Source organism: Paroedura picta, chromosome 8 (genome assembly GCF_049243985.1).
Source record: "Paroedura picta isolate Pp20150507F chromosome 8, Ppicta_v3.0, whole genome shotgun sequence".
In the NCBI taxonomy this organism is placed as follows: Eukaryota; Metazoa; Chordata; class Lepidosauria; order Squamata; family Gekkonidae; genus Paroedura; species Paroedura picta.
The window spans coordinates 88,733,834-88,761,337 of record NC_135376.1 but is presented as its reverse complement, the minus strand read 5'-3'; the positions used below and the strand labels follow the sequence as shown (position 1 = coordinate 88,761,337).

Below are 27,504 nucleotides of genomic sequence, written 5' to 3'. Positions count from 1 at the left end.
TATTAGAAATGCAAGTTAATATCAAAAGTTTATTGCAATACAAAAGATAACGAGAGCCTGACAGAATGGTTAAAAAAATTACACATATCCAGTAAAGAACTGTACCAGTTAAATGGAATCAGGAACAGCACCAATACACCTCCGAGTTCAAAGTTGCAGGTTATGAGGTAGTTGTCCAGAGAACCTACTTGAGAGGTATTCCTGAAACAGTGACATGGATCTGTGTTCTGCTTTAAGAGCAAGAAGGCACTAGGCACTTTGGGATTTGTGGTTCTGTCTTCCCCAGCAATTATAGCAAGCTTCGTGTTTCAAACATTTTAAAAAGTCCAGAAGATCTTTTACTAAAATTTAGTCCCTAGTCTGTCAAAGAGGAAAGAGCAGGTTGCGATGCTGATTCAATGCTGATTCAAGGGAAGTTGCACCACGTTAGGAGAGTTCCTCCCCCACAAGCTCTGAATCAAGAAAAAAAAATCTGCAAAGTCCTCATACTTCATTGACACACTAAACAACCCTGTTCAGAAAGTTGTAAGATTAATGGGTTGGATTCTCCGATCAGTCAGCAGAAGGTACTTTCCCCTTTCCTCTTCCCTTCAGTATCCCTTTCTGACCCTGTGGTTCTCGGAGTCATGTAGGATAGCAGCCCTGCGGGTGGGTGGGCTTCTGCAAGGAGGTGGGCAAGCTCAGCCTCCCTCCATTAACAGAAAAGGGGCAGGAGATTTGCCCATTTCGCTTCTTCGTTACTGTCTGGCAATTGCTCCATGCATCCCCAGGAATCAAGTTTCCCAGGGTTTAAAACTGCTGCTGGAGCGACAAAGGGAAGCAAAGATCAGATCTGTGATCCTGGCATTAGCAGATCTTCATATCCAACCCTCCAATTCTAAATCTGTCAGCACTTGACAAAAGGAAGGGAGGTAAGTGACAACTTGGGATTCACATCCAGGATGAGATTTTTCACATCTAGAAAATACAATCATCCAAACTGAAGACAAATCAATGTCCAACAATGTTAGTGGGAGAATTAAGCCTGCATTCAAGCCATTCCTTGCTCCCCTGTTTATCATGTGAGAAATCAGAAGGCTGAGCTTTGGTTAATTCACGGCACAGACGCTATTCTTCCAAGGGGATAAAAGCAGCTCCTTAAATCTTCAACGTTATATATGGCCTTGTGCCGACAAAGTGTTGAATCAAAGTGTTAAAAACTCAGAACTTTTGTACCATGAAATGTGTGTTTCCATGTGGATAAAACCTACATGAATTTGAAATGCAGTTGACAATATGGCTTTCAAGTTTCCAGTGTCATTGAAAATGTCAGCAGCACAGGGGAAAAAATTTCCGCTTGATGTCCTACAACTCGGGTCACAGGAGGTTACAACCAAAGGCATATTCGTGGGCTCCTAATGGAAGAGTCAAAATGTGAAAGGGGTTGAGGAAAACAATTTTTGCAACACATGAGACGAGAGAACACACAAAGTCAGTATGGTGCAGTGCTTAGAGCAGCCCTTCTTTTTTAACAGTGAGAAACCACTGGAACATTCTTCAGAAGTTGAGCAATCATGCAGAATATGGTTGGGAAGCATAGCTGTGGACAGGCCTACCCAGAGCCCCATCCCTTCCCACACACTCCAGGTCCATCTTTGACCATGTCAGGATGGTGGAAAAAAGGTCAAGCCCATATATGATCGTATCACCTGATAAATGTTTAACAAATTTTAAATATATATAAAATTAATTAACTCCCACCCATTCAGGAAACCCTTCCAGGGTTTCACAAAACCCCTGCTGAGATGGCCTGGCTTAGTCAGGTTAGGGTCTGCGAGATTTAAGGCTGCCCTCTGCCATGGAGACCTGCAGGGTGAGCTTGGGCCATTCTTAGTCTAATCTGCCTCACAGAGTTATTGTGAAGATGACATGGAAAAGAAGAGAACAAAGTTAGCTGCCTTGCACTCCCATTGAGGAGAAAGGGAGAGCATCAATGAAATAAATAAGGTTAACTTTTTAAATTTTGGCATCATCACACTCCGGACAGAACCTGGAGGTTCAACAATAGGTCAGGAAAAAAATGGTCAGCACCTTCTTCAAACTTGACTGTTCAGTTCCCCACAGAATTTTAAACACTTCCATTTTCAGTTGTTTTATACTCCAGAAGGAAACACAACATTCTAGTAAGAAATCTGAGGTGCAGCAAAAGTTTAAACACCTCAGGGGACATTCACATCATTATGAGGGGTAGTCAAACTGCGGCCCTCCAGATGTCCATGGACTACAATTCCCATGAGCTCCTGCCAGCGAATGCAGCGAATGCAGCATTCGCTGGCAGGTTCTCATGGGAATTGTAGTCCATGGACATCTGGAGGGCCGCAGTTTGACTACCCCTGTGTTAGTACGTTACAGTCAATATGTTACAGTTAAAATGGTCGTTCTCACCATGTTTGTTCCATTATGTTATTGTTCTCCTGTTATGACAGTATCACTATTGTTCAACTTATGTTATTTGTACTGTTTTTTCTTCTGTTCCACGTAAGCCGCCCTGAGCCTCAGAAGAGGGCAGTGTATAAACAGGATAAATAAAATAAATAAATAAGCGTATGGACAGTGCAAGAATTGGACAGAACTAACCAACAAATGCCACATTCTTGCCATTTCCGTCGTGCATCAGACATAAGGAAGTTGGCGTATTCTTCCTAGGCCAGCACTCACTGCACTATAACCCTCGTATCTGAGTAAGAACCAGTTTTTAAAAATAATTGGACATGCTTGAAAAATGTACAATTTGTCATTTGTAATGTGTCCAAGCAATCTTTGCGATTAAATCATTATACAATCGCATGCAGATAAAAAGAGACGCACACCCATAAAGGATATCATCGCTTCACTCTTCAAATGGTGGAGTAACTTCTTCAGTGGCGGGTAGTGGCTTAAGGACGGCACACAACCCAGCATGATTAATTTGTGTTTCGCTCTTGTAATGGCCACGTTCAGACGCCTCCAGTCCTTCAGAAGTTCTCCAACCTGTCAAATGAAAGCACAGACTCATGAATGCTTGAAGTTGCCTGGCACTAGATCGGATTCTTGGTCCACCAAGGTCAGGATTTATTTTATTTTTCACATTTATATACTGCCCTCCCCGAAGGCTGGGTATTGTCTACCCCCAGGGGTAGTCAAAACTGCAACCCTCCAGATGTCCATGGACTACAATTCCCAGGAGCCCCTGCCAGCGAACGCTGGCAGGGGCTCCTGGGAATTGTAGTCCATGGACATCTGGAGGGCTGCAGTTTAACTACCCCTGGTCTACCCAGAAGGCCAGATCTCTAGGGCCTCTTCCACATCAGCTGCCAACTGGTTATTTTAAATGGAGATACTGGGGAAGGAGCCTGGGACCTTCTGCAAGCAAAGCAGAGGCTCTGCCACTGAGTCACAGCCCCTCCACAGTTCACCGATTTTAAAGTTCTGCATCTAGTTTACAATTTGAGTTTTATGTTTCGAGCAACAGGGACTCAGATCGGAGTAGCAAGTTGCTCCTTTCTTATTTGCTTAAATATTTGCTTAAAAAAGGAATATAAAATATCCTTGACCATGTGTCATCTGGAGGAAAAACAAAGCCAGGTCTCAGCAGTTACTGTGGGTACACCCAAAGGCCGCGTATGTCCTGAGGTGTCAGTATGGGATTTATTCTGAAGAAAGAAGAGGTAAGACTGCTATCTGCCGTTTCAGAACTGGTTTGCCAGGTAAGCTGCAAGGGCTTTCCAAAGAACACATCACAAGTTCCTTTAGAGTGACTGAATTTATTTTGATCCTTGCTTTTACAAGAAATGTCTTTATTTAAAATATGTATCCCCCACCTCGTCACCTTCAACTTAAGACAGCTAATAAAGCAACAAGATGTGAGTATATAAGATGCAATACAGCAGTCTTATCAGCACAAGAAAATACCAGGGTCAGATCTGCAAATACATTTAATACAACCTATGTTGGATCTAGTGTTCATTTAAAACAAATGTTGATCTGATCATATCTTTTTTTTTTTTTGCAACAACACCATATTATCAGTTAATACTATGTTGTGGTTATCTACATGTTACTATGCTATGGTTATCTATGTTATGGATTGTTTATTGTATTGTTTTCTACGTTTCATGTAAACCTCCCAGAGCCACCGGGAAGACGGTCTATAAATATAATAAATAAAATAAAATATGGGAAAGTATGAACCAATGTTATCATAGCATCTGTAGCATTGTGAAGAGAAGGGCTGTGTACCTACAAACCCAAGGGGGGCTGCCATTTGTACAGTTACTGAGATTCTTTATCTTACCATTGCAAAAATGTATTTACTTTTCTTTGCTATTATAGGCCTCTTGTGCCGCAGGGTGGTAAAGCAGCTGACATGCTGTCTGAAGCTCTGACCATGAGGCTGGGAGTTCAATCCCAGCAACCGGCTCAAGGTTGACTCAGCCTTCCATCCGTAAAACAGTGATGACTAGGGAAGGGAATGGCAAATCACCCTGTACTGAGTCTGGCAAGAAAATGCTGGAGGACGTCACCCCAAGGGTGCTTGCACAGGTGATACCTTTACCTTTAACCTTTTATACTCTATGTTGGGAGGGAGGGTGGTGTAATGTCGCCCAGTCGCATCAGATCTTGGAAGCTAAGCATGTACAGTCCTTGGAAGGGAGGCCAAGGAAGACTTGGCAGCGAAAGGCAATGGCAAACCACCTCTGCTTTTTACTTGCCCGGAAAGCCCCTTCCTGGGGACACCGTGAGTCGGCTGCGACTTGATGGCACTTTACACACACACACAACTGCCATTGACGATTTTAAGTTGAATTAAGTCTGAACTACTAAAAATCCCAGGAATGGCCCGACTGTTCCCAAACGTGGCTGACTTACATTGCCATCACTATGATTCCTCACAAAAGACACGATGATGATACTCTTGTCTCTCCCTTGGTACTTGTCCACTGTGTTTACTTCAACCTTATTGATGTACGAACTTGTCATCAGGTCTGTGATTATCTTTAGCTGAAGTCTGTATGGAGATATGACCCCGATATCTGATGGCTTGCAGCCCGCCTAAGAGATAACACACAGGATTCACATTACGGTATCAAGGAACAAAAATCACTCTAGAACAGCCTTCTGACCACCCACAAAGAACTAACTAACTAACTAACTAACTAACTAACTAACTAACTAACTAACTAACTAACTAACTAACTAACTAACTAACTAACCAACCAACCAACCAACTAACCAACCAGCTAACCAACCAGCTAACCAACCAGCTAACCAACCAGCTAACTAACCAACTAACCAACCAACAAACAAACAAACACCATCTCAATTTATTAAGCAAGGTTTAGTGTTCAGATTTTTATTTCATTAAAAAATATCTTCCCCTCCAAAAAGTAAATGCAAGACAGATAGATACCTTGAGAAATATAGATGTCAGAAAGAGAACTAATCTGGCCTCCATCATATTACTTATGCCACCTTTTTCTGAATGCTCTGGTGCTGAAACCTAAATTTAAAGACATATAAAGAAAGGCCAAACACTGAATTAGGGGGGAAAAACATTCATTTTACTTGCTTATGATAGGAAAGCTGCCTGTGTTTGCATTATTTATTTATATCCCACTTTTCTCCTCAAAGTTAGGACTCAAAGTGGCTTAGAACTGGAATACGCAAGAGGCACTGGAGGAGATGTGCATTCAGCATAGTTAGAATAGGAATTTCCTGGTATTTTTCAAATCATCTCCTCCAGTGTCCTGATTGGCTCATTTGGAGACTTTCTGCACGCTTCCCCCTGCTTGCTTCCACAACAGACAGAACGAAGACAACAGAACAGTTAGACAGTTTGGTCTCTCTCTCTCCTCTTTCTATACAAGATTTGTTTCTCTCCTAAATAAAACAGATTGTTTTAAGCTGCCTGGTGCTTTGCACTTTGGCATATTTAAACTCTGCCAACAAGAACATCGTTCTCCCCTCCTTTGTCTTATAATAACAACCAACCTGTGGTGTAGGCCAAGCTGAGGGTTTGTGATGGGCCCAAGGTCACCCAGTGAGCTTCCATGGTAGCAGTGGGGATTCAAACCCAGGTCATCCACCACTCTATCCACTACATGCTATAGACTTTGTCTAGTCTCCTTTAACATAAGCAGACTCGTAGTATTCATGTTGAAATATGACAATTCAAAAGCATTTTGCTTTCCGTGTTCCAGCAGACAGAGTAAAATGGAATTCAAACATAGAACTGCTTTGGAAGGGAGAAGTGAAAGGGAGCGCAAGCGATGGCTACCTTCTCCGTGTTAAGAAAACAAACGGGGTTGTTGGGATCCAGTGTTTCCTTGAGCCACGTCTCCGAGGAATACTCCTGCTCCAGTTTCAACTCTTTTAAATTTGGTAAATCGGCTACAGCTTCGGACACCCTCTCGGAGCCACATTCCAGTTTGCCATCGTACGTCAACTTGTTGCTCAGCGACATAATTTTACTAGGGAGTTGTAAAAGCAAAACAGGTTCAGAGCCGAACGTTCTGTCGCCTGCAACGACCAGCCATTGAGTGGTGAGGTTCTGTATACCTGTTCATTCGGTACTGCACATTCAGCTGCACGACAGCATTCTTGTTCTGCTCCAGTCTCTTAAATAAGCTTTCGCTCATGCCAAGATCCCTGGGGCAAAAAGGAGCCTGTCAGGTTCACCAGCTTGCAAAGGGCTTTGTTAATACTGCTTGAGAGATGGGTTCCTGCTGGCAGTGAGCCAGATTCTCTGCTGCTGGCAGCAGCTCAGCTTACCTTGCTTCTGCATTCTGCACGAGCGGAGGTAGCTGCTGATGGTCTCCCACCAACACGAATCGTAGTGAATAGAAGAGAGGCCCTAAGCAGACGGGCTGGCTGATCTGCGAAGCCTCATCCACAATGCAAAAGTCAAATTGCTTACGAGCAAATATCGGATGGTTTATTCCCATGCATGTTGTTGCGACTACTGGCTGGAAGAAATAAAGATGAGAAGCAGTGACTGATCGAGTTCTATTCTCTGGATTAGCTTATTATTATTGAATTTATATGATGCCCTTCCTTGAGGGCTCAATAGGGCTCGCAACATTTCACAGGATAAAACAATGATTAAAACATATTGAACATTTAAAACAATCAGATCTGCATAAAAACAAAAAGTCTCACTGCCTTCTCTCCAGTGGGAGGGAGAGGGAGGTCAAGTGCTTTCCTGTTTTTGTTTTTTTTTAATTTTAAAAATGGCTTATGGAGAGATTAACACAAGAAACAAAAAATGGTAATTAAATCGACACAAGCTCTTAATTCTCTCTGAGCAATGACCACTAGCAAGAGCATTCCCAAACTTCCTGGATGCTTAGTCAAGCTGTTCTAAAAGAAAGTGTTTCATTCCTGTACTTAATTGATTGCCACAGAATAGAGTGACAGCAAGCTTGCCTTGACAGAGGACATATCTGCTTCAGTGCTTTGTTATTGATTGCTGAGTGACGTATAGATGTTTGTCGTTTGCATAGGGAGGCCACCTTATTGATGGTATTTGAAAGCCTCAACCATATGCCCAGTGGAACAGCTCTGCCTTGCAGGCCCTCCAGAATTGTTTAAAGTTCTGCATGGCCTTGAACTGAGCTTTCCTTCAGGCTGGTGGCAGGGCTGAAAAAGGCCTGACTCTGACTGAGGCCAATCAGACTTCTTGGGGGCTGGGGAGACTGCGTAGATTTTGTAGCCTCCCAAGCAGCCCTCTCTTCGGCATACTTTTAAAACTAGTTCTCCAACACTGACCATTGTGCTTCTTACCTGACTCTCATACAACTTCTCTAAGTGGGCTACGGTTTTAATAGACCTAGATGCGCAGATTTCTTCTTCCGTGAACTTCCGTATGTCTGGATGAACCTTCTGAGCTCTCCCCAGCCGCAAAAAGCCGACTTTGAACTTTGCGAGCTTCAGGAGGATATTATCAACTGCAGTGTGAGTGAAGCTGGTCAACAGAACGCTGAAACCACAAGCGTAAAGAATGCGAACCTAAAACGCAGGAAAGGAGAGAAGGAAAAACCGGGACCAATAAAGTTTGAAGACTGCAATGGATAGTTCATCTGCATTTTTCCTTGCAAGATGCTTCTCCCAGAACCCTGCCATGTAGGTGAATGTCTCCTGGTGTCGATTATGGCATTTAGCTACAGTTCATGGCTTTCAAACATGTTTGTCTGCAAGCCCTATGTCAAAAAGCTACCATTGATATACTTAACGTTATCTGGGCTGAAAAAAGCAGGATTAAAGAAGAACCTACAGAAAAACCCTCCAAGTTCAACTTGGTACTCATTTATTAGAAACCGTACTTTCAAACCTTAGGTAAAGGTAAAGGTAAAGGTATCCCCTGTGCAAGCACCGAGTCATGTCTGACCCTTGGGGTGACGCCCTCTAGCGTTTTCATGGCAGACTCAATACGGGGTGGTTTGCCAGTGCCTTCCCCAGTCATTACCGTTTACCCCCCAGCAAGCTGGGTACTCATTTTACCGACCTCGGAAGGATGGAAGGCTGAGTCAACCTTAAGCCGGCTGCTGGGATTGAACTCCCAGCCTCATGGGCAAAGCTTTCAGACAGCTGCCTTACCACTCTGCGCCACAAGAGGCTCTTTTTCAAACCTTAACTGGCATTAAACCTGCTTAAATTAGTTTTTTTAATTTAGTTCTCTTCAAGGGTTCGGAATCTGTTCCAATTACATGCTATGCCATGTATCGAAATCAGCCACACTGCTAAGCAGACATTACCACTGCCTCTCTAAGGACAGTATCCCACCCACAAAAAAAAACGCAAGCTGTTTAACTCCTAGACACTGTTCATTATGGTCTTACCAGAGCACATATTGTAGTGGTCTTCCCAGTTCCAGGCATCCCAACGATGAGCGTGTAATCCTTCGAAAGCAGCACTTGTTTCATCGCTTGCTTCTGAGGTTTGTTCAGACCTTTGATTTACAAAGCAAAGAAGCTTCACCAATGCTGTATGTAACTAAAATTCTATCCCATAACATCAAAACATTTTAAAGACAAAGCCCTAGTTAGCTTTGCACCTATGTATAACGACAACAAGCCTCCTGCTATCGAATAAGAAGAAGAGTTGGTTCTTATATGCCACTTTTCTCTACCCGAAGGAGGCTCAAAGCGGCTTACATTTACCTTCCCTTTCCTCTCCCCACAACAGACACCCTGTGAGGTGGATGAGGCTGAGAGAGCCATGAGATTACTGCTCGATCAGAACAGCTTTATCAGTGCCGTGGCGAGCCCAAGGTCACTCAGCTAGCTGCATGTGGGGGAGTGCAGAATTGAACCCGGCATGCCAGATTAGAATTCTGCACTCCTTACCACTACACCAAACTGGCTCTCCAAATTGGATGTTGCAGAAAAGCAACAGAGGAACAGCCCTTCCTCCATTGTCTTTTTTGGCAGTCAATGTACCACAAATGTACAGAGTAGGTATGCACAAGGAGGCTGGCTGGTAAACACATGGTTTATTTTTGTCAGCTTATCTTCAAACCTCTTTCATATCTGAATGCTAGGTTTACTACCGCAAAGGCCATCTCGAAAGCTGAAAGCCACCAATGAAGGGAAAGCTTTGTGACTATGAGTAGCCAGGTAGGGCTCTCAAACATGCATTTGTTGGCTTTTAGATTAAATTAAAAGATGCTGGATCCACCTGGAAGCTTCAGATTGTCAACTAACCCAATAACCCTACAGTTTTAGAACCAGTATTAGACTGGCCTGGTTCCCCAGAATGTTCCATCCTATGCCCAATTATCCATCCGCTCCCTTCTGTTCTCTTCTGCTCATCCAGTATGCCTGTATGGGAATAGTTTTTTCTTAATTGCCATCATTGTGACTTTGTTTTAATGGGGTTTTAATTGGGAATTTTAATGGTTTTAATCCTGAGCTATGACCCTTCCCCCATTAACAACACTTCCCATCCTTCCTAGCAAAGCACTGATTTAACTTGAAAAACAGACCCAGTCAATGTGAATATCTTAAGTTTCAGCAGGCCTGCTACTGAAGCCATAAGGAACAGGAAACCTATTTCAAGTCACAAGATTTTGCACCTGAAACTTTGAACAGCAGCAAAATATTTCCTGATTGATGTGGCTTTCTTTGGAAATGGAAGTACAATTTCCTAAATGGACCATCATACTCAAAGCTATAACAGGAAACTTTTTCCAAATGTTTTACCTTTTAGAATGTTTGCAACTGTTTCCTTTGCTTCCACAGGAAGGACGGCGCTTAAGTGCTGGATGAATCGGGGTTGGTGAAATTCTATTATCAAATTGCGAAGCTTTTCACTAAAGAGTGGAGGGGGTTGACAGAGAGGACGGAATGAAATCAAATTTAAAAACGGGCACCTAAGTGCAAAACAAAATATGGAAATATCAACGCAACAAACCTGACAGGAGAATTTTCCATCAATTTAGAAAGGTTTGCTAAGGGGGCATCGATGCCGAAAGCCCCTTCTTCATGGTCTAGCCTAAATATAACGTCCTTGGCAAGATTTGACAAGTTTCTGGAATAGATTAAACAGAGGAAACAGCCAATTAGATTCCAGTATCCATATCAGCTGAGACAAAATTGCTGAAATGGAGTAGGATTGCTGAAATTTGTAGAAAAGTAATAAGGTCTAAAGACGTATAGTCTTTTCCCACTTTAGTGGAAGCCAACAAAAGCTGTGACTCAGCAAGGCAGGCAAGAAAAAAGCCTCTATACCGTGACGGTATCACTATAAACTTAGGATGTTACCAAAACACATAACTCTCCCACTGTACTTCATTCTTACAATTCAGCTTCCCCCTTGCCACACACACCAGTTCTCAATTTAGCCTATAAACTCCTTACAGCAGGAATCTGCTTTTCAATTCTGCTGCACTGAAAAGTGTGAAGGAACAGAATTAAAATGATTAATATTCGCACAGGTATTCAAATAGGGAAGGATTAGTTTATGAGTTTTTTCTTGTCTGCGAAGATCAACCCTACAGAGAATTTTTATTACATCAATTGCCCTGTTAAGTCCGGTGTTGAATACGTTTAAAAAGAAATTGTATTACCTGTCCAATAAACAGGAGATTTTGGTTTTAGTGACCTCTTGAATGTAGCCAGTAGACAGGCCAAGTAAAGTGCTGTCTTCGCCACTCACAACAATCCTGTCTCCAACCATCAGGGTGGTCCTGGGCATGGGACTGTTTTGACGATGGAACCAATGTAGGTACTGTCCATCGGATACCTCCTGGACTCCTTCCATTCGGCTCATATTTCCAATGCACTCACCGTTTTTCTCTCTACAAACATTTACAACAGAATTGGTTTGAGCAACTCTCTACAAAGAATTTAGAACAGAATTGGCTTGAGCAACTTGTAGTACGTGGTGGTTACCTCTTGTGATGGTGACCACCAGCGTTGCAGGGGTGGGCACCATAGCAGGGATGGGCACCCCACTGCTTCCCTCTTTGCCAAATCAAAGAGCCACAACTGCCTTTCCTCTGCCTTAGTGGAACAGAAGCTGCTTCAGAAGGCATCAACTTTGTGTTGCAGGGACAAGTTGTGAGTTTCCTGCGCTCTGCAGAGGGTTGGACTAGATGACCCTGGAGATCTCTTCCAACTCTGTGATTCTAACTATTTTGGAGAAAGCCACCTCAGTCATAGGATGGGGCTTGGCTTGGGACCTCCCAGCATTTTGTGATGGTGCCCACTACCACTTTTCAAAATCCGAGAGTGCCCTCAGTCTCCGTGAAGCTGGAGGGGAATGCCTGTCATATGCCCATATGGCTTGCCCATTTAGAAAACTATGTTTCATATGCATAATGCTAACCTTTGCCCCTGGTGAAGAAGTGAAAAAGAGCAAGAATCCGGTAGCACCTTAAGACTCACAAAAGTTGTGGGAGGATGTGAACTTTCATGAGTCATGCACGGCTCGCTTCTTCAGATTTGTGAAGAAATGAGGAGCAACTCACAAAAGCTTATACCCTGCCACAAATTTTGTTTGTCTAAGGCAGTGGTTCTCAATCTTCCTAATGCTGCAACCCTTTAACACAATTCCTCATGTTGTGGTGACCCTCAACTGTAAATCATAAAATTGTGCAAGTATTCTTTCACAAAAATTAAACCAAAACTGACCAATGGCATGAAGATCCATCGTTCATGATTGTATATAAATTGTTTTTTTCCCTGGGGTTTCTCAGTTCAGCTCAGCCTCTTGTCCCACGATGCCGATCTCGCTCTTTTCCGCTGATGCAGACAGATGAACGCTCTATCTCGATCTACCCTGCAAGGCTGTTGTGTGGATGGTGCTCCCCTGGCCAATCTGCTTGCCCTGCCATGACACCTGTGAAAGGGTCGTTCGACCCCCAAAGGGGTCCCAACCCCCAGGTTGAGAACCACTGGTCTAAGGAAATTTTTCCCAAGCACAGTACCAAGGTACAACAATACCATGAAGGCCTCTCAGTGGTTCTGCAGCATGGGTTTTTTCAAAATGGTGGCAGAGGAGAACTCTCCCACTCTGTGAAAGAAAAATGTTTTTTGATTTTAAAAAATTCTACCCTTATTTGGTCAGGTTGACCCTCGGAAAGTGGCCAGTAATGGGCCTGGAGAGGATGGGAAGAGAAAGGGTCCTGTTCATTTAAACGGTTGCCACCTGAGGTAGGGAGGTGTGGCCAGCTGACATCACTTCCTGGTACTGGAAAGGCTGGTCTAAGGTGCCACTGGATTCTTGCTCTTTTCTACTGCTGCAGACAGACTAACGCGGCTACCCATCATGATCTATATGGTGAGGAAGGCTTAGAAAAGATGGAAGGACTCGGGTATCAGAAGCAAAGTTTCTACGTGACACTACAAAAGCAAGGTCAATAATGCTTTGGCAAACCTTTCGGCAGCAGTCATCATCCATATGTTTCGACGTCCCTTTTTTTCATCTTTGCACTGGCTCTCCAAGGTTAGCATTAAGTACCAGAGGCGGAAGTAGTCCAAGTGCACAGGCTTCAGATGCTGGGTCTCCTTCTCAATAGCAGCCATCGTATCGAGGGGAATCAAGTCACTTAACTGCTGCTCTACGGCTCTGAAAAAAATCCAGCATGAATCTACCTGAAAAGGCACCTATAGAGTTTCAGTCCTCGTAATATGTTGCCTCATGGGAAAGGCCTTTTTTGTCGAAAGCATACAGGAATTGCATACATGGTCTCGGACGTGTACAGAAGAAATTACTTATTTGCAAAGAATAACGCAATTTGGTACGTTTACTTCTATACAAAAATTGGGGTATAGAATAAACCATGGAGCCAACTGTCTGCAACTGGGACAAGCTAGGAAAGAGCCATTTCTAATCCAAAGGTTTTTCAAAAGGGATTTACCTGCTATAGAGTGCACAGTTCTGTCTCTGAGAACAATAACTACATGCTTGGCTGTCATTAATCAACGGAGGCAAAGGGGCAGGCTGTGTCTTACGTTCTCCCATGTCCGGTTTACAGGTGCTGTGAAGCATATAGAAGGCTAACTGGTTCCTGAGTTTAATTAGTTCTGCAGAGAAGGAAAATTTAAAAAAAGGACATGTTTAAATTCCCAACTCAAAGAAAAGTACACTGAAATGCTGGTATTTAACTTGTCTAGCACAAGCTGATCCAACCAAATTCACACTCCCTTATGTATGTAAATGCCATCAAATCAAAAACAACTTACAGCAACCCCAGCAAGAGGCTTTCAAGGCAAAGGAAGAGGAGTTGGTTTTAATACCCCCCTTTCACTACTTGAAGGGGACAAATAGTGGCTTACAACTGCCTTCCGTTCCTCTCCCAACAGGCACCCTGCGAGCTAGGTGGGGCTGAGAGAGTTCTGACAGAACTGCTCTATGCGAACAGCTCTAACAGGACTGTGACTGCTTAAGGTAACCCAGCTGGCTGCATGTGGAGGAGCAGGGAATCAAACTCAGCTCTCCAGATTAAAAGCTGCTGCTCTTAACTAGTGCACCAAGCTGGTTTGCCACTGTGTTCCTTTGTAAAGTCTTCCTTGGTGGTCTCCCTTTCAAGTGCTAACCCCGCTTAGCTTCTCAGATTTTACAAGATGCCACTTTCCCTCCCCAAACTTCCTTACCTAATAGCATCATATACTCTACCTGTGGCAAAATCAAGGTATTTGGCAAACTTTTCAACACGCCCCCAACGCTGCCTCTTCACTGAAGTTACATGAGTATTTAGAATTTTCCCAAATACACAAAGAAGTATTTATTTCAGTCTAACTTATCTTGCTTAGCAACATTCTCTAGTGCTCCTAAAGAACCACAGCAACTAGTGAAGAGATTCACCTTTCTTTATTACATTTTTCAAAAAACTTTCAAATAAGCAAGGATTATTTTTACTGACACAGAATTACCTCTTCTATCCATACGATTCCCAGGTACAGGAAACATATTACCGGTTTTAAGATAAAGGAGGAGGCCCGCTTCAGGATCTGCTCTCCTTGCCTGGCACAAAAGTGAATACAAAACTACCTGGGGAAACAAAGAGGATTTTTTAAACAATCGGAAGGTATTTGATGGAAGCTTAAGCATAGCAGCCAACAGAATCAAGTGACATCATCTTGTTTCAGTGGACAAAGCGTAAAGCAATATAAGCATACAAAGACTGAATGATGAAGACCAATGCAGAGCTATTGAAATGAACCCCACACGATCAAGGCATGCTGTATCACACAAGGGCCTTCCTCTGAATGGGCATAGTAATACATAACAAAAGAGTTAGTGTGCTGTGGTGGTTAAGAGCAGCAGCCTCTAATCTGTTTTATTTGTAAACTGAATTTGCAGTAGACCTAACACCAAGAAAGAGGCTTGTGTTCATGATTGTGTGTGTGTGGGGGGAGGGCACTAGGAATGTGGCCTAGAAGCCAAGGGAAGCCAAGCTTGGGAACCATTGGTATAGTGGTTAAGAGTGCCAGCTTAACCAGCTTAACCAGCTTAAAGAGTGCCAGTGGTTAAGAGAGCCAGGTTTGATTCCTCACTCCTTCTCGACATGCAGCCATTTGGGTGACTTTGGGTCAGTCACAGTTCTGTCAGAGCTCTCTCCACCCCACCTACCTCACAAGGTGTCTGTTGTGAGGCGAGGAAGGGAAGGTGATTGTAAGCTGCTTCGTGTAGTGAAAAGCGAGATAGAAAAAACAACTCTTCTTCTTCAACCACCTTGAATCTGAAGACTCCCTAACCAGTAAGAAATTTGAGTCCAGAATCCCTCATGTCAGCCACCCAGTGTCAATTCTCAGTTTAATGAACCAAAATCCACATCATCATCATCATCAATTTCTATACTGCCCCTTTCCATATGGGCTCGGGGCTATTCACAACAGTAAAAAATTCAGTACAAAGTTCTAGTTAATAAAATTACAGTAAAATACCATTTAAACCCTGGCCCCCACCTCCTTTATGCCCTCTCCCAGGTACTCCAGACTGGCAATAACATCAAAATGTGGGGAGCCAAGAATGAAGTGGAAGGAAGCCCCTAAAACTTTGAGAACTGCCCTGGGCTCAGCCACAGACCTGGTGGAAGAGTGCCATCCTGCAGAGCCTGTGGAACTTGGACAGTTCCACCAGGGCCTGGATCTCAACAGGCAACTCATTCTACCAGGCTGGAGACCCTCAGCAAATTGGTGTTTGCAGAGTGTAGTGTCCACTGGGGGACATATTGGGAAAGATGGTCCTTTAGATACACAGGGCCCAGACCACATAGGACCTTAAAGGTCAATACCAGAACCTTGAACCTGATTTGGAACTCCACCGACAACCAATGCAGGTGTTGGATGGCAGGTTGAATATAAGCCCCCCATAGGGTCCCCATGCTGCTGCGTTTTTGTTTCAGCTGCAATTCCCATATCAGGGCAAGGGTGGCCTTGGGAAGAGAGAGTTACAGAAATCTAGACTGGAGGTGACCATTACATGGACCACTGCTGCATTAATGCAACAGGATATGTTTGCGTCGAGACCCACCTTTCTCACCTTTTTTACCATTGAGAAACCTCTGAAACATTCTTCAGGCTTTGAGAAATCCCAGAGGTGGTGCAATAAAGCAGAATGTGGTTGGGAAGCAGAGCTGTGTACTCACCCACCTGGGCCCCTCCAGGCCCATCATTGGCTGTGGGGGAGGGGGGGTCGGCATGACCATATGGCCATATCACCTGATAAATGTTTAACAAATTTAATTCCCACCTATTCAGGAAACCCTTCAAAGGTCACCAAGAAACCCCAGGGCTTCACAAAACCCCAGATGAGAAAGCCTGATCTAGACATTGATTATTCCTGTTGGTACCTGACTGCGGTGCTCGATGGAGTTTGATTCCTTGCCACTTTTAAGCTCCAGTGGCATGACCTTGGATTCAGCTCTGGACTTGCGATGAACAGTTACGCCAGCTGTAACATCTATCTTGCCTTTTAAACCAAACCTGGGACACCAAATGTTCTCTTCGACATCCAGGATTTCTGCAACTCTGACACTGCAAACACTGTCTTCTCTTGGCCTATCAGCAAACAAATTAATATTGCGGTACCTGGAATTAAGGTGATCATAGAAAACAAAGGGTTTCTTTCCTCCAATGCTCTCAAGTCTGTCAGCCCAGAGGAAAAAGTGTGATAGCCAAGCCCCCTTCAAACAGCTTGCCATTCTCTCCCCCAAGAAGTTGCCAACCTCCAGGCAAGGCCTGGAGATTTCCTGAAATAACAATTTATCTCCAGATAACAAAGAGCAGTTCCCCTGGAGAAAATGGAAGCAGAGGGTCGGACCAGAACCGATGAATTGTAATGAATTAAAAAGAATGTTTAGCTAAACATACAGAAGACGTTCCTGACAATTAGAGCAATTCATTAGTGGACCAGGCTACCTCAGGAGGCAGTGGGCTTTCCTTTGGAAGATTTTAAGCGGAGGCTAGACAGCCATCTGACAGAAATGCTGATTCTGTGAACTTAGGCATTTCCCTGGGCACCTCTTTCTTGCATGTCCAGGGAAATGCCGATTGCCACTTTGGGATCAGGAGATGAATTTGTTCCAGGCCAGACTGACCAGGGATTCTGGTTTGAGGAGGACATCATCTGGGCATGCTATTGGGGTTACCGTGGGTGGACAGGTAGTTGTGAATTTCCTGCATTCTGCAGGGGATTGGACTAGATGACCTTGGAGATCCCTTCCAATTCTATGATGCTATGACTATATGCCATTATATCTCACTGAGGTCCCTCCTGTCACCAAGCCCTGCCTTTCCCAGTGTTGTGGACCAGCCAAGTCCAACAGGGCAGAGACGGGAAGGACTCCTTTGAGAAAGAGGCAAAAAGCAGACCTGACCCCACCCCACAGCCAGCAGCAGAGGTACTGCAGGAGAAGAAGGCAGACATAGATGCTCAGCATGCAGGCCCCTCAACCTTCCTGTTCTGGGCTGGCAACAGAGAGCCAGATGCCAGACATTTTGCACATACCCCCCATCGCCGGAGCCTTGGGACTGCCAATGGAGGATGATGAAGAGACACCTGCAAGCTAGATGCAGCAGCCCAGCATCATGCCGGCAATATTGGCAATGTTATTATTGTTTTATGGGGGTTTAATGGGGAATTGCGATATTGTTACCCGCCACGAGCCGCAAGGGAGTGGCGGGCTATAAATCTAATAATAATAATAATAATAATAATAATAATAATAATAATAATAATAATAATAATAATAATAATAAATCAGCCCAGCATCAACAATGAGCAGGACTGAGGCAGCTGGCATGTGCATGATGCAGTAAAAGAGAAGAACAGCTGAGGGTTTTGTACCCCACTTTTCATGAAGGAGTCTTAAAGCTCACAATTGCTTCCCCTTCCTCTCCCCACAACAGACAACCTGTGAGGTAGGTGGGGCTGAGAGCTCTGAGAGAACTGTGGCTAGCTGAAGGTCATCCAGCTGGCTGCACGTGGAGGAAGAGTGGGGAATCAAACCCTGTTCTCCAGATTAGAGTGTGCCACTCCTTATCACTATACCACACTGGCATTACAGGTGTTTGGCGGCATGGTGGTTTATAGAGACAGAGAAGGGAGTGGCTATGTGGAAATAACTTGTCTGCTAGTGCTCTGGACTGGCTTCTCTGTCTCTGAACTTTATCTCTGTGCCTTTGTAACCTTGGTCTTGGCTCTCCCTTTGAGCCTGAAGGTGTGAGTGTTGCCTAACCTATGGCTGAACCTTGGAACTGTAAATGATGTCTGACTCACAGGATACGAGGGCTCCAGCCCGAGATCTCCAGGAATTTCTCAGACTTTCCTCCAAATTATCTACTGCAGTTACCATTAATATCATGAAAGGGTTATTTATTTGCTCCAAACCAAGCTGGGTCCTTTGTCAGAAACTTGAGTAAGTAAATCATTACTTGATGATGGAGCAAAATGACGGAGCTATCACAGTTCTGCAGGGCCTGTAAAACGGAGCTCTTCTTGGTTGAGGCCAGGATTAAGATTAAGATGCTTTAACCTCGTGCAACCCCCCTGAGATGGGAGGGCTGCTGGGTGGGTGGGGGCATTATGTTATTATATCACCAATCCGGGGTTATGTTTATGTTGTATGTGGGCGTTTCATGGGGTTTTAATGGGTTTTTACAATTTGGAACCCGCCTCAAGTCCACGGAGTGCGGCAGGCTAAAGATATATAATTAATTAACAAACAAACAATCAAATAAATACTAAGATACCTAAATTAGTTCTACTTAAGGAACACAGAAATACAAGCCTGAAAGGGTATCAGATAGGCTATCACATTACACTGCCCCAGACACTATAACTTGGAAAAAATTATGGGAAGCCAATTGTGTTATTTGTGAGTGGAGGCAATTTTGGGAAGTATTAGGACAGCAACATTTCTCAACATTTTTACCATTGAGAAACCCCCAAAACATTCTTCAAGTTTTGAGAAATCCCACATGTGGCATGGTTGTGCAAAATATGGTTGGGAAGCAGAGCTGTGTGCACGTCCACCTAGGGACTCTCCCTGTCCCACCCCCCCCCAGGCCCATCATTAGCCATTTTATGGGGGGAGGGGGAGGTGCTGACAACCATATAAGATTATATCACCTGATAAATGTTTAACAATTTAAAACTAGATATTCAAAATGGATTAACTCCCACCCATTTGGGAAATCCTCCCTGGGCCATGAAGAAACCACAGGCTTTCACGAAACCCTGCTTGAGAAGACCTGCACTAGTAGCACCTTTGTGTTATCAGGATGCCATTTCTGCTTGTTAGTCCTAATCCAGGCTCTCTCTTGATGGTCTTGGAAGGGTTTCCCAAATGGGTGGGAGTTAATTTTTTAATATATTTTAAACATTTTATCATTTTAATATATTTTTAAAACATTTATCGAGTGATAGGACCATATATAATCATGTTGATCCCCCCCCGGGCGAATGATGGGCCTGGAGGGGGCGGGAAGGGTCCCCGGGTGGACATGTATACAGCTATGCCTCCCAACCATGCTCTGTATGATCGTGTGACTTCAGGGGTTACTCAAAGTCTGAAGAATGCTTCAGGGATTTCTGCTTTACACTGTTCTACACTGACACCCAATTTGCTTCTGAGCTCAATTTAAGGTGCTGGTATTGTTCTTTAAAGCCCTGTAGAATGCTAGATGTGTGGCAACACAAGAAAGGGCTTCTTTGGTAGTGGCACTGAAATTTTGGAATGCCCTCTCCAGGGAGATTCATCTGCCCCCTTCTGACATTGTCTTCCATCAGACAGTAAAGTCTTTTTGTTCGGTTTGGCATACTCCAGTAAACTCTTAACTGGCACGGTTCCCTGGTTTTGTATATGTATGTTTTCATTGTATTCTTAAGTATTTATTCATCCATTTTAAATGCTGTTTTAATGCCCCAATAGTCACTGCCTTGTGGACCATATTTGGTTGGACAGGCAGCATATAAATGTTTTAAATAAAATAAATAATTATTTCCCCCTCCCCAGGTGAATGAAGTAATTTTGTTCTTGAAGGTCAGAGCACATTAACCGGAAGACTTCTGTAGAGTTAAGGGTTTCAGAATATGCTACAGAGGCAACTAAAGTTTTAAAATATAAAGTCTGTGATTAACACCATCTGATTTGTGACAGAAAAGCGGGAGTTTTTCTTTCACAGACGAGAGAAACCTGAGACTGTGGACACATTTACAGATGTTCTGTTAGAGAGACACACACACACACACACACACACACACACATTTTGGGGGAAGTAGTTTAAGTCAAGTTTATTACAAAGTGTTAAAATGTTTTCATAATATTCATGTTAAGATATGGTAGTTGAATATAATTACCAGAAATAGAATGGGATCACTTTTGAAAAGGAAACAAATGTAAAAATTCAACTATTGAGAACATTTGAATACTTCTCTGGTATGTGTTCTCAATAGCTGTATTTTTACATTTGTTTCCTTTTCAAAAGTGATCCCATTCTATTTCTGGTAATTATATTCTCTGTTATGTGTTTTTAACCCCTCCACAAATCCAGGGCATGACAGGAATCTGAAACCCAACCTTGTCCTACAATTTTATAATTCTGAAGCAATTAAGAAGTACTCTCTATGACCGTTTACGCACTGGAGGTTTCATGCTGGGCTGCAGGCTGGAGTTTTAACCATGGCAGGTTGCCACACCTCTTCCTGCACCCACACAAGGGAGCATTAGGCCCAGTGTGCCTCATCCGTCCCTGATTTGTGCTCCTGCACTGGAGCTGGGGCAGTGAAGTTCCCAGTGCGTAAACAGTCTGCATGACTGACAAGTTCAAACTTTACCCCTTTTTCTTAACCCATGCTTACCAATTTAGCTGTATGTTACGTTGGCTGGGTTGGTGATGTTTGTACATGAACTTGTCTGCCCATTTAATAAACGATGGAAAGTATTCTTCTATCTCTTGGATGATATCACTTTGTTTCAGATTTAACAGGTACCTAAGCCAGAGAAAGAAGGCGATGTTAAATGATATAAAAACATTTGCATACTCTGAATCAGTCAGGGAAAGGGAGAAAACAGACAACAGGAGAAATCATTATGAAACATGTTTCTATACTCTTGTTCTTCAATGGAAAAGAATGTAGTTTCCCAGATGTCTAGGCATTTGTAGATATTTCAAGATTTGACAATTACCATATGTAATTATTCTTTACTACTATAATGTAGCACAATTATGAAAGGCAGAAAAGCAAAACACTCTACTGAAAATATGGATATGCACTAATGTATTCTGAATCAATTGTGGCAAATTAATACAATACATTTTTGTCCACATGAGAACCCTCCCCACCCATCAACCCCATGTTCACATATATGAACTGGAAGAACTAGAGTGTCCCTCTTCTTTTAACCTGCTGAAATACTCACATCTCCTTTAGATATTTTGGTCCATGAACAACTAATGTGGCAATTTCCTGCAGCTTCTCTTGGGTGAAATTTGTTCCTGCTTTCTGGAAAATTTCATGTAGGATTGTACCTATTAGCATTTGACGTGATGGAGACTCACACCTCTGCAAAACAGTCACAATCAGTTACATATATAATATATTCTTTAAATGCGTACACAGCACAGCTACATTACTACAAAAATGCCTCAATCTCATTTCTAGATTAATTTGCAAATTAATCCTCTGCAGTAAAAATCAAACCATAAACAGGAAGAAAGGCCAATTAAATATAAAAGGTTGAGGTCTTCAGCTGCCATAGCACTACACAGATATTCAGGAATGGATACTCTCCATTTAAAAAGTATCCCTAAAAGCTAAGGATGGGAAAAAGATTAAACCGGCTATCTTAAACTGCAAAACAAATAAGAGGCATTGTACAGAGTGTAAGTTCTCCAAAATATAGATAGGCATATTTTGTCATCCCCCCACCTTTTAACATAATCAGAATTGTTTACACAAATGACCGCCAACTTATCAACTAAATGCATAGCTACACTAAAAAAATTTACTAACTCCAGGACACTGGCTTCAGATTCCTGCATTCCGCAGGGCCTGCAAGACAGAGCTCTTCTCTGCCCCCCCCCCCCGCATTGAGCCCTACTATGGGTGGATTAAAGAAGAAAGATCAGCCCCGCTGTCCAACCCTGGGGTCTATTAGCGGATAGACCTGGGTTGTTTTGCCGCAGAGTATTGGATGGTCTATGGTTGATTGGCTGGGTTTTTAGATTGTTTTAAATTGGGTTTTATTGGGGGTTTTATGCTTATTGTTAGCAGTCACGAGCCTCCGTGGGAGCGGTGAGATAGAAATATAATAAATAAACATAATCCAGATAAAGGAAGCAGCTACTGAGAATGCTTTTGTGAGTCTTTTTAGTGGTCATCCAAGGGGCACTATTAAGAGGTCTTGACTAAGTACTGTAAACAGGATATGGTTTGTATGTCCTAAGCCATTTAAGGCTTTGCAAGTCAAGACTAGCACACAAAAGGAAATACAAAGCCAACACAGGCAACGATCACTTATGTAACCTGCTAATCTGTCAGGAAATCCTTCCTCCCTTACCTTGCACCTTGTTCTTTCTCACCAAACCAGAGTTTACTACTACAGACAAACTGTGAAAATGACAGAACACGTGAAACAGCAAACTAATTCGCTGGGGAGGATGAGGGAAGGAAGCCAAATACACAGCAGCGACAGAGAATGTGCATGGCGGAACCTCTGGGATCTATGGCTAATTATTGTTCAGTTATTACAGGCAAACCAAGCCTTTCAGTTAACTTTCCAGACAGAGGCAACAAAGCAGTTTTTGTCCAATCTGCTTATTGTTCATAATGCTAGAGGCAAGACCTGTAGGATTCTCTGCAACCGTTTCCATTATGAATGATGCTTCTTAAAAATTAGGCACAGTAATACAAAGACAAGCTCTGCTAATAGGATTACAGCCTACAGTATTTACTCAAGTGCAAGACTAGGATTTTTTTCCACGTATACTATCAAAAAAGAGGGAAAGGAGTTCATCATACATCCTTATCCATTGTTCCTCTATATATTTATGAAGCAGCCTAGGGGGTGGGACGTGTCCGGCTGTCCAAGTTAGAATAGGGCCAATCAGGGTGCAGCCAGCTTTGCCCTAATGGGCCCTGCCTCTGCAGCTCCCACTCTCCATCCCTGGACTCTAGCCTCTTTGCTCTTAGATGCCTCAGTGCCTGGAGCCAGCAGCAGGTAAGGTGAGAGGGCCCTGGGCAAAGGGTCATGGTGGAGTGTCTGCTAACGAGAGCCTCTTGGCGTGCTAGGCTGGGTCTGCTGACGAGGGCCTCCCGGCCTGCTGACTGCCTGCTAAGGAGCTCTGTCCTGGCCCTGCTAACGAGGTGCCCAGCCCCCACCTGCCTCACTTGATCTGGCTGCGAGCTGCAGCCCAAAGCCACCTTAAGCTGCCTGGCCAGGGGCCCTTTCAAAGCCCATTCTTAGGAACGGGCTTTGAAGCTACTTTGCATATAAGTTACAGTTATGTCCATTAAAAAAAAATAAAACATAGAGGAGGTCATCTTACATGCAGGATTGCATTCGTTTTGAGTAAATATGGCACTGAAGATAGAAGTGATGCAATTTCTTTAAGTAATAGTGCTAATAACACTTTCTGATATTCTAGACACCTAAAGCTATACAGTTTTCAACTGTTCTACACAATGTCCTGACTTACCCTGAACTTTTCACTCAGTATAGCTTTCCTCATACACCGAATGCTGTTTGATACAGTAGTGCCAGAGAGCAGAATGTCTGGATAGAGAATTAAGTATCCCATGTTGGCGTCTATTATCCAGATCCCAGAGTTGCATTCTCCTTCTAGGTGAACGACGTCTCCCGGCTGTACTGGAACAGATGTCCTAAACATACACACGCATATAAAAGTATAGAGCAGACACTAAGACTCATAGTAACATAATCAAACTGTCAGTACAAACTTTCATACAGTCAATCACAACTTATAGGTAAGGAAAGACAGGTGGGCTGATCTTCTAAGGAATGCTATAGTAAGTTTTCCAAGGACCACTAAAACCCATTCTCTCTCCCCCTTAATGAATACATCTATAGGAAGCCCAAGAAAAAAGGAGAAAACTGGAAATTCTATGGAGATCAACTGTGTTTAAAATTGGGTCTGTTGGTCTTGAAATAAGCAGTGGCCCAAACTTTGCATCATAGAGCTTGTTGACTGTCATAAAAAGTTTCAGTCTACATATGCCAAACACCACTGCTAAGTTTATGCCTTTATTTTATTAAGCATTAATTTACAACGGTGGAGTGACACAATGGCTGGCATGGAATCGGTTGTCTTCTTCTGCACTCTTTAACAGTTTACTTATTAAACTATTTTCACTTAACAGCTTTCACTCCAAAGATCCCCTGCTTCCTTAAAACGTCTTGGGGAAATCTAGAAAGTTGTAATATTTTTGGAGCACTGGTTCTGCAAGCTAGCTTTTCAGCATTTTTAACCTAACAACCAGCTTCCAGCAAAGAAATGTATACATTTATGTAGTAGTTACCAGTCATCTCTTAGGATGCATAGCTCTGTCTCCAAATCTTCTAACGAACTGGAAGCCGTGACTCTCAGCAGTTTCTCAAGTTCCCCATTTCCCTGTACTTGCAAAACACAGTACCGGTTGTTCAAGCCCTTGCAGAGTACTGTGTCAGAGAAGCCGACTATTTTCCTGGGAAACCTAAAATCAGAGTTACATCATAATACATACAGAGACCACGGAGGAACTTTACCCACAGATGTCAGTACAACAAAAATAGAGTCCAGTAACACCTTTAAGACCAACAAAGATTTATTCAAGGTTTTGAGTGCAGGCACACGCGTATCTTATCAGACATACAAACCTTGCTCAAATATTCAGTTTTTACCCTTTTATTTCTCAGTCATCAAGTGACAGTGAGAAAGGAGGGATATAAATAATCTAAATAAATATATCAATGCACACTGGTACATTTCAGAAGGGTACTCTTTTTTTTTTTTTTTGCAGGACCCTAGGATGGACACCCTTTTCCTTGTCTCAACATACATACCAGAGGGCTTTTCTGTGCTTAAATAAATTGGGGGGGGGGGGGATGACAGGAATTGCTAGGTCACTGTAGCATTCTTATTATTACTACTTATTAGTCCCCTGGACCGCCCTTCACCGTAAGGAGGCTGATCATAACATTTCCACACATAACACCATGAAATCACAATTAAAACCATAATAAAACCATATGATGTTCTGCTTCTTATCAAATTATCAATCACTCTGCCACTTTCTACACTGCATCTTTATATCCAGTTTAGCAGAAGGAATAACCTGGAGGGGGGGGCTCAAAGATTTTATTGATTGTACTGATGACTAGTACCTTGTTTTGGACTCAACCAAACACCTGGCAGAAGAGTCGCTTTGCAGGTCCTGTGGAACTTAGGTAGTTCTGTCAGGGTCCGAGTCTCAATAGGTAGCTCTTTCCACGAGGCTGGGGCCATGGCAGAAAAGACGCTGGACTTGTTGAGGCCAGACAGACCTCTTTCGGGCATCCTAATAATCCACTGCCATAATTAACTAGTTTTCAGCTTTCAATAAATAGTACCTAGCCTTTTCATTATGAAATTTTCAAAGTATAAATGGCACATTTCCCCTATAACTCTGCTTGAGAAGTGGGCTAAACTGAATAAAATCAAATTCAACAGGGACAAATGTAAAGTTCTGTATTTAGGTAGGAAAAACCATGTACACCAATTGAGGATGCTTATCTTGGCAGTAGTATGTGAGAAAAGGATCTAGGAGTCTTAGGGAGGGCAGGCAGGGAATGGATCTTGTTGCCAGCAGAGGATGAAACCCACAGTAATTGCTTTAAACTATGTGTATGTTAAACTGTATGAATCCTGTTGTTACTTGCCCTGAGCCAATCGGGAAGGGCGGGCTATAAAAATAAAGTTGTTTTTATCATAGAATAGCACCAGGGAGATATGACCTTCACTCCTAATGAAAGAGCTCCGGACTGGAAGCTGGACAGGGGAGGAGATGGGGAGGGGGTTAATTTTAATGAATTTTCTGGCCCCTGCCCCTTATCTGTCTCAGCTGGTAATAAGTAAGCAAAGAAGGGCATTTACCCTTGCAAGATGCTCCATTTTGCCTTCAGCTCTTGTAGAGGGTCACTATAAGAACATTCCCCTTACACTGAGACAATGTTTTTGTGGGAGTGGCAAAATTGATACAAGAGAGCATATATTGTTCCACTGCCCAGCTTATGTAGACATTCTTAGCAACTTGATTGAACCACTCCTTAAAAAGTTGCCAGAACATCATGATGTAGATTGAGCAAAGAGGCTGCTAAGTGATGAGTCCCCCAAAGTGACAACTCAGCTAAGTTTTGTGCCGTCACCATAAAAAGTTTTAAGTTCTATTTTATGTTTTAAATTGTATTATATTAAATGATCATATTCTTTTGGTCTCTTATGTAATTACTTCATATAACTTGGTTGAATGACTGTAATAAAGTTTGATTGATTGAATTTTAATAAATTGCCATTTTTTATGTGTGGGGATTTTAAGGGCTGTTTTCTTTTATTGTAAACCGCTGCAAGTCTTTGAAAGCGGAGGTATATAAGTTAAAATATAAATAAATAAATAAAATATCAGGGGAAGTTGTTTTGCTGTAAATAGTTGTTCAGTGGTGAGATCCCCTGCACTGGCGGAGTTTAAACCAGGGTTTCTTGATGGCTCTGTAAGGGTTTCCTGAATAGGCGGGAGTTGATTCATTTTTAATTGTTAAGGTTTTTTAAATGTTTATCGGGTGATAAGACCCTTATATGGTCATGTTGACCCCAACCCGGCCAGTGATGGGTCTGTAGGGGGTGGGAAGGGGAGGGGCCCTGGGTGGGCAAGTCCACGCCACTTCTGGGGCTTCTCGAAGCTGAAGAGTTTCAGGGATTTCTCAAAGGTTAAAAAAAAAGTGGAGAAAAGTTGTTCTAGAGCAGGGGCAATCAAACTGCGGCCCTCCAGGTGTCCATGGACTACAATTCCCATGAGCCCCTGCCAGCAAATGCTGGCAGGGGGCTCATGGGAAATGTAGTCCATGGACATCTGGAGGGCCGCAGTTCGACAATCCCTGTTCTAGAGGATCTCCCGTCCCCACCTTGAGGTTGGCAACCTCGCTTTTTCCGGACAAGCTCCCCACCTCTCTCAGCCAGAGAAGAAAAAGCCCCGTGAATGAAACCCTGCCTCCCCCCCCCCCCCCGACCGCCAGACACAATCAGGAGGGGGAGGGCGGACCAGAAGGCGAGCGGGCCAGGAGAGCCGTTCAAACCGCGCGCCTCGGCGCCTGCGCCCTAAGCACGCACCGCTCCGGGGGCGCCGCGTCCTCGAAGAAGTCCCTTCCCATCAGCTCTTCCAGCGTCGCCGCGTCCTCCATCTCCGGGGACCCAGCCATGCCGAGCGCGACGGCCGCGCCTCATCGCCGCCGACCCTCGGCGGCAGACCCCATCACTAAGCCCCGCCCACGGGGGGAAGGCGCAG

General features: G+C 43.4%; 1 protein-coding gene across 1 annotated transcript; it reads right to left on the bottom strand.

The window, feature by feature from the left end:
* Positions 1-9: 9 nt before the first annotated feature.
* Positions 10-27,504, bottom strand: DNA2 (DNA replication helicase/nuclease 2). Its single transcript, XM_077350762.1, has 21 exons — positions 27,330-27,504; positions 24,508-24,681; positions 23,667-23,850; positions 21,389-21,531; positions 20,827-20,958; positions 16,316-16,523; positions 14,394-14,511; positions 13,379-13,544; positions 12,895-13,086; positions 11,084-11,314; positions 10,429-10,545; positions 10,218-10,327; positions 8,856-8,965; positions 7,801-8,025; positions 6,790-6,983; positions 6,577-6,666; positions 6,296-6,488; positions 5,429-5,518; positions 4,888-5,070; positions 2,863-3,009; positions 10-1,413 (listed from the first exon to the last, which is right to left on the bottom strand). Exons 1-21 carry the CDS (start codon positions 27,416-27,418, stop codon positions 1,357-1,359), a joined length of 3,153 nt encoding a protein of 1,050 aa, XP_077206877.1. The 5' UTR covers positions 27,419-27,504; the 3' UTR covers positions 10-1,356.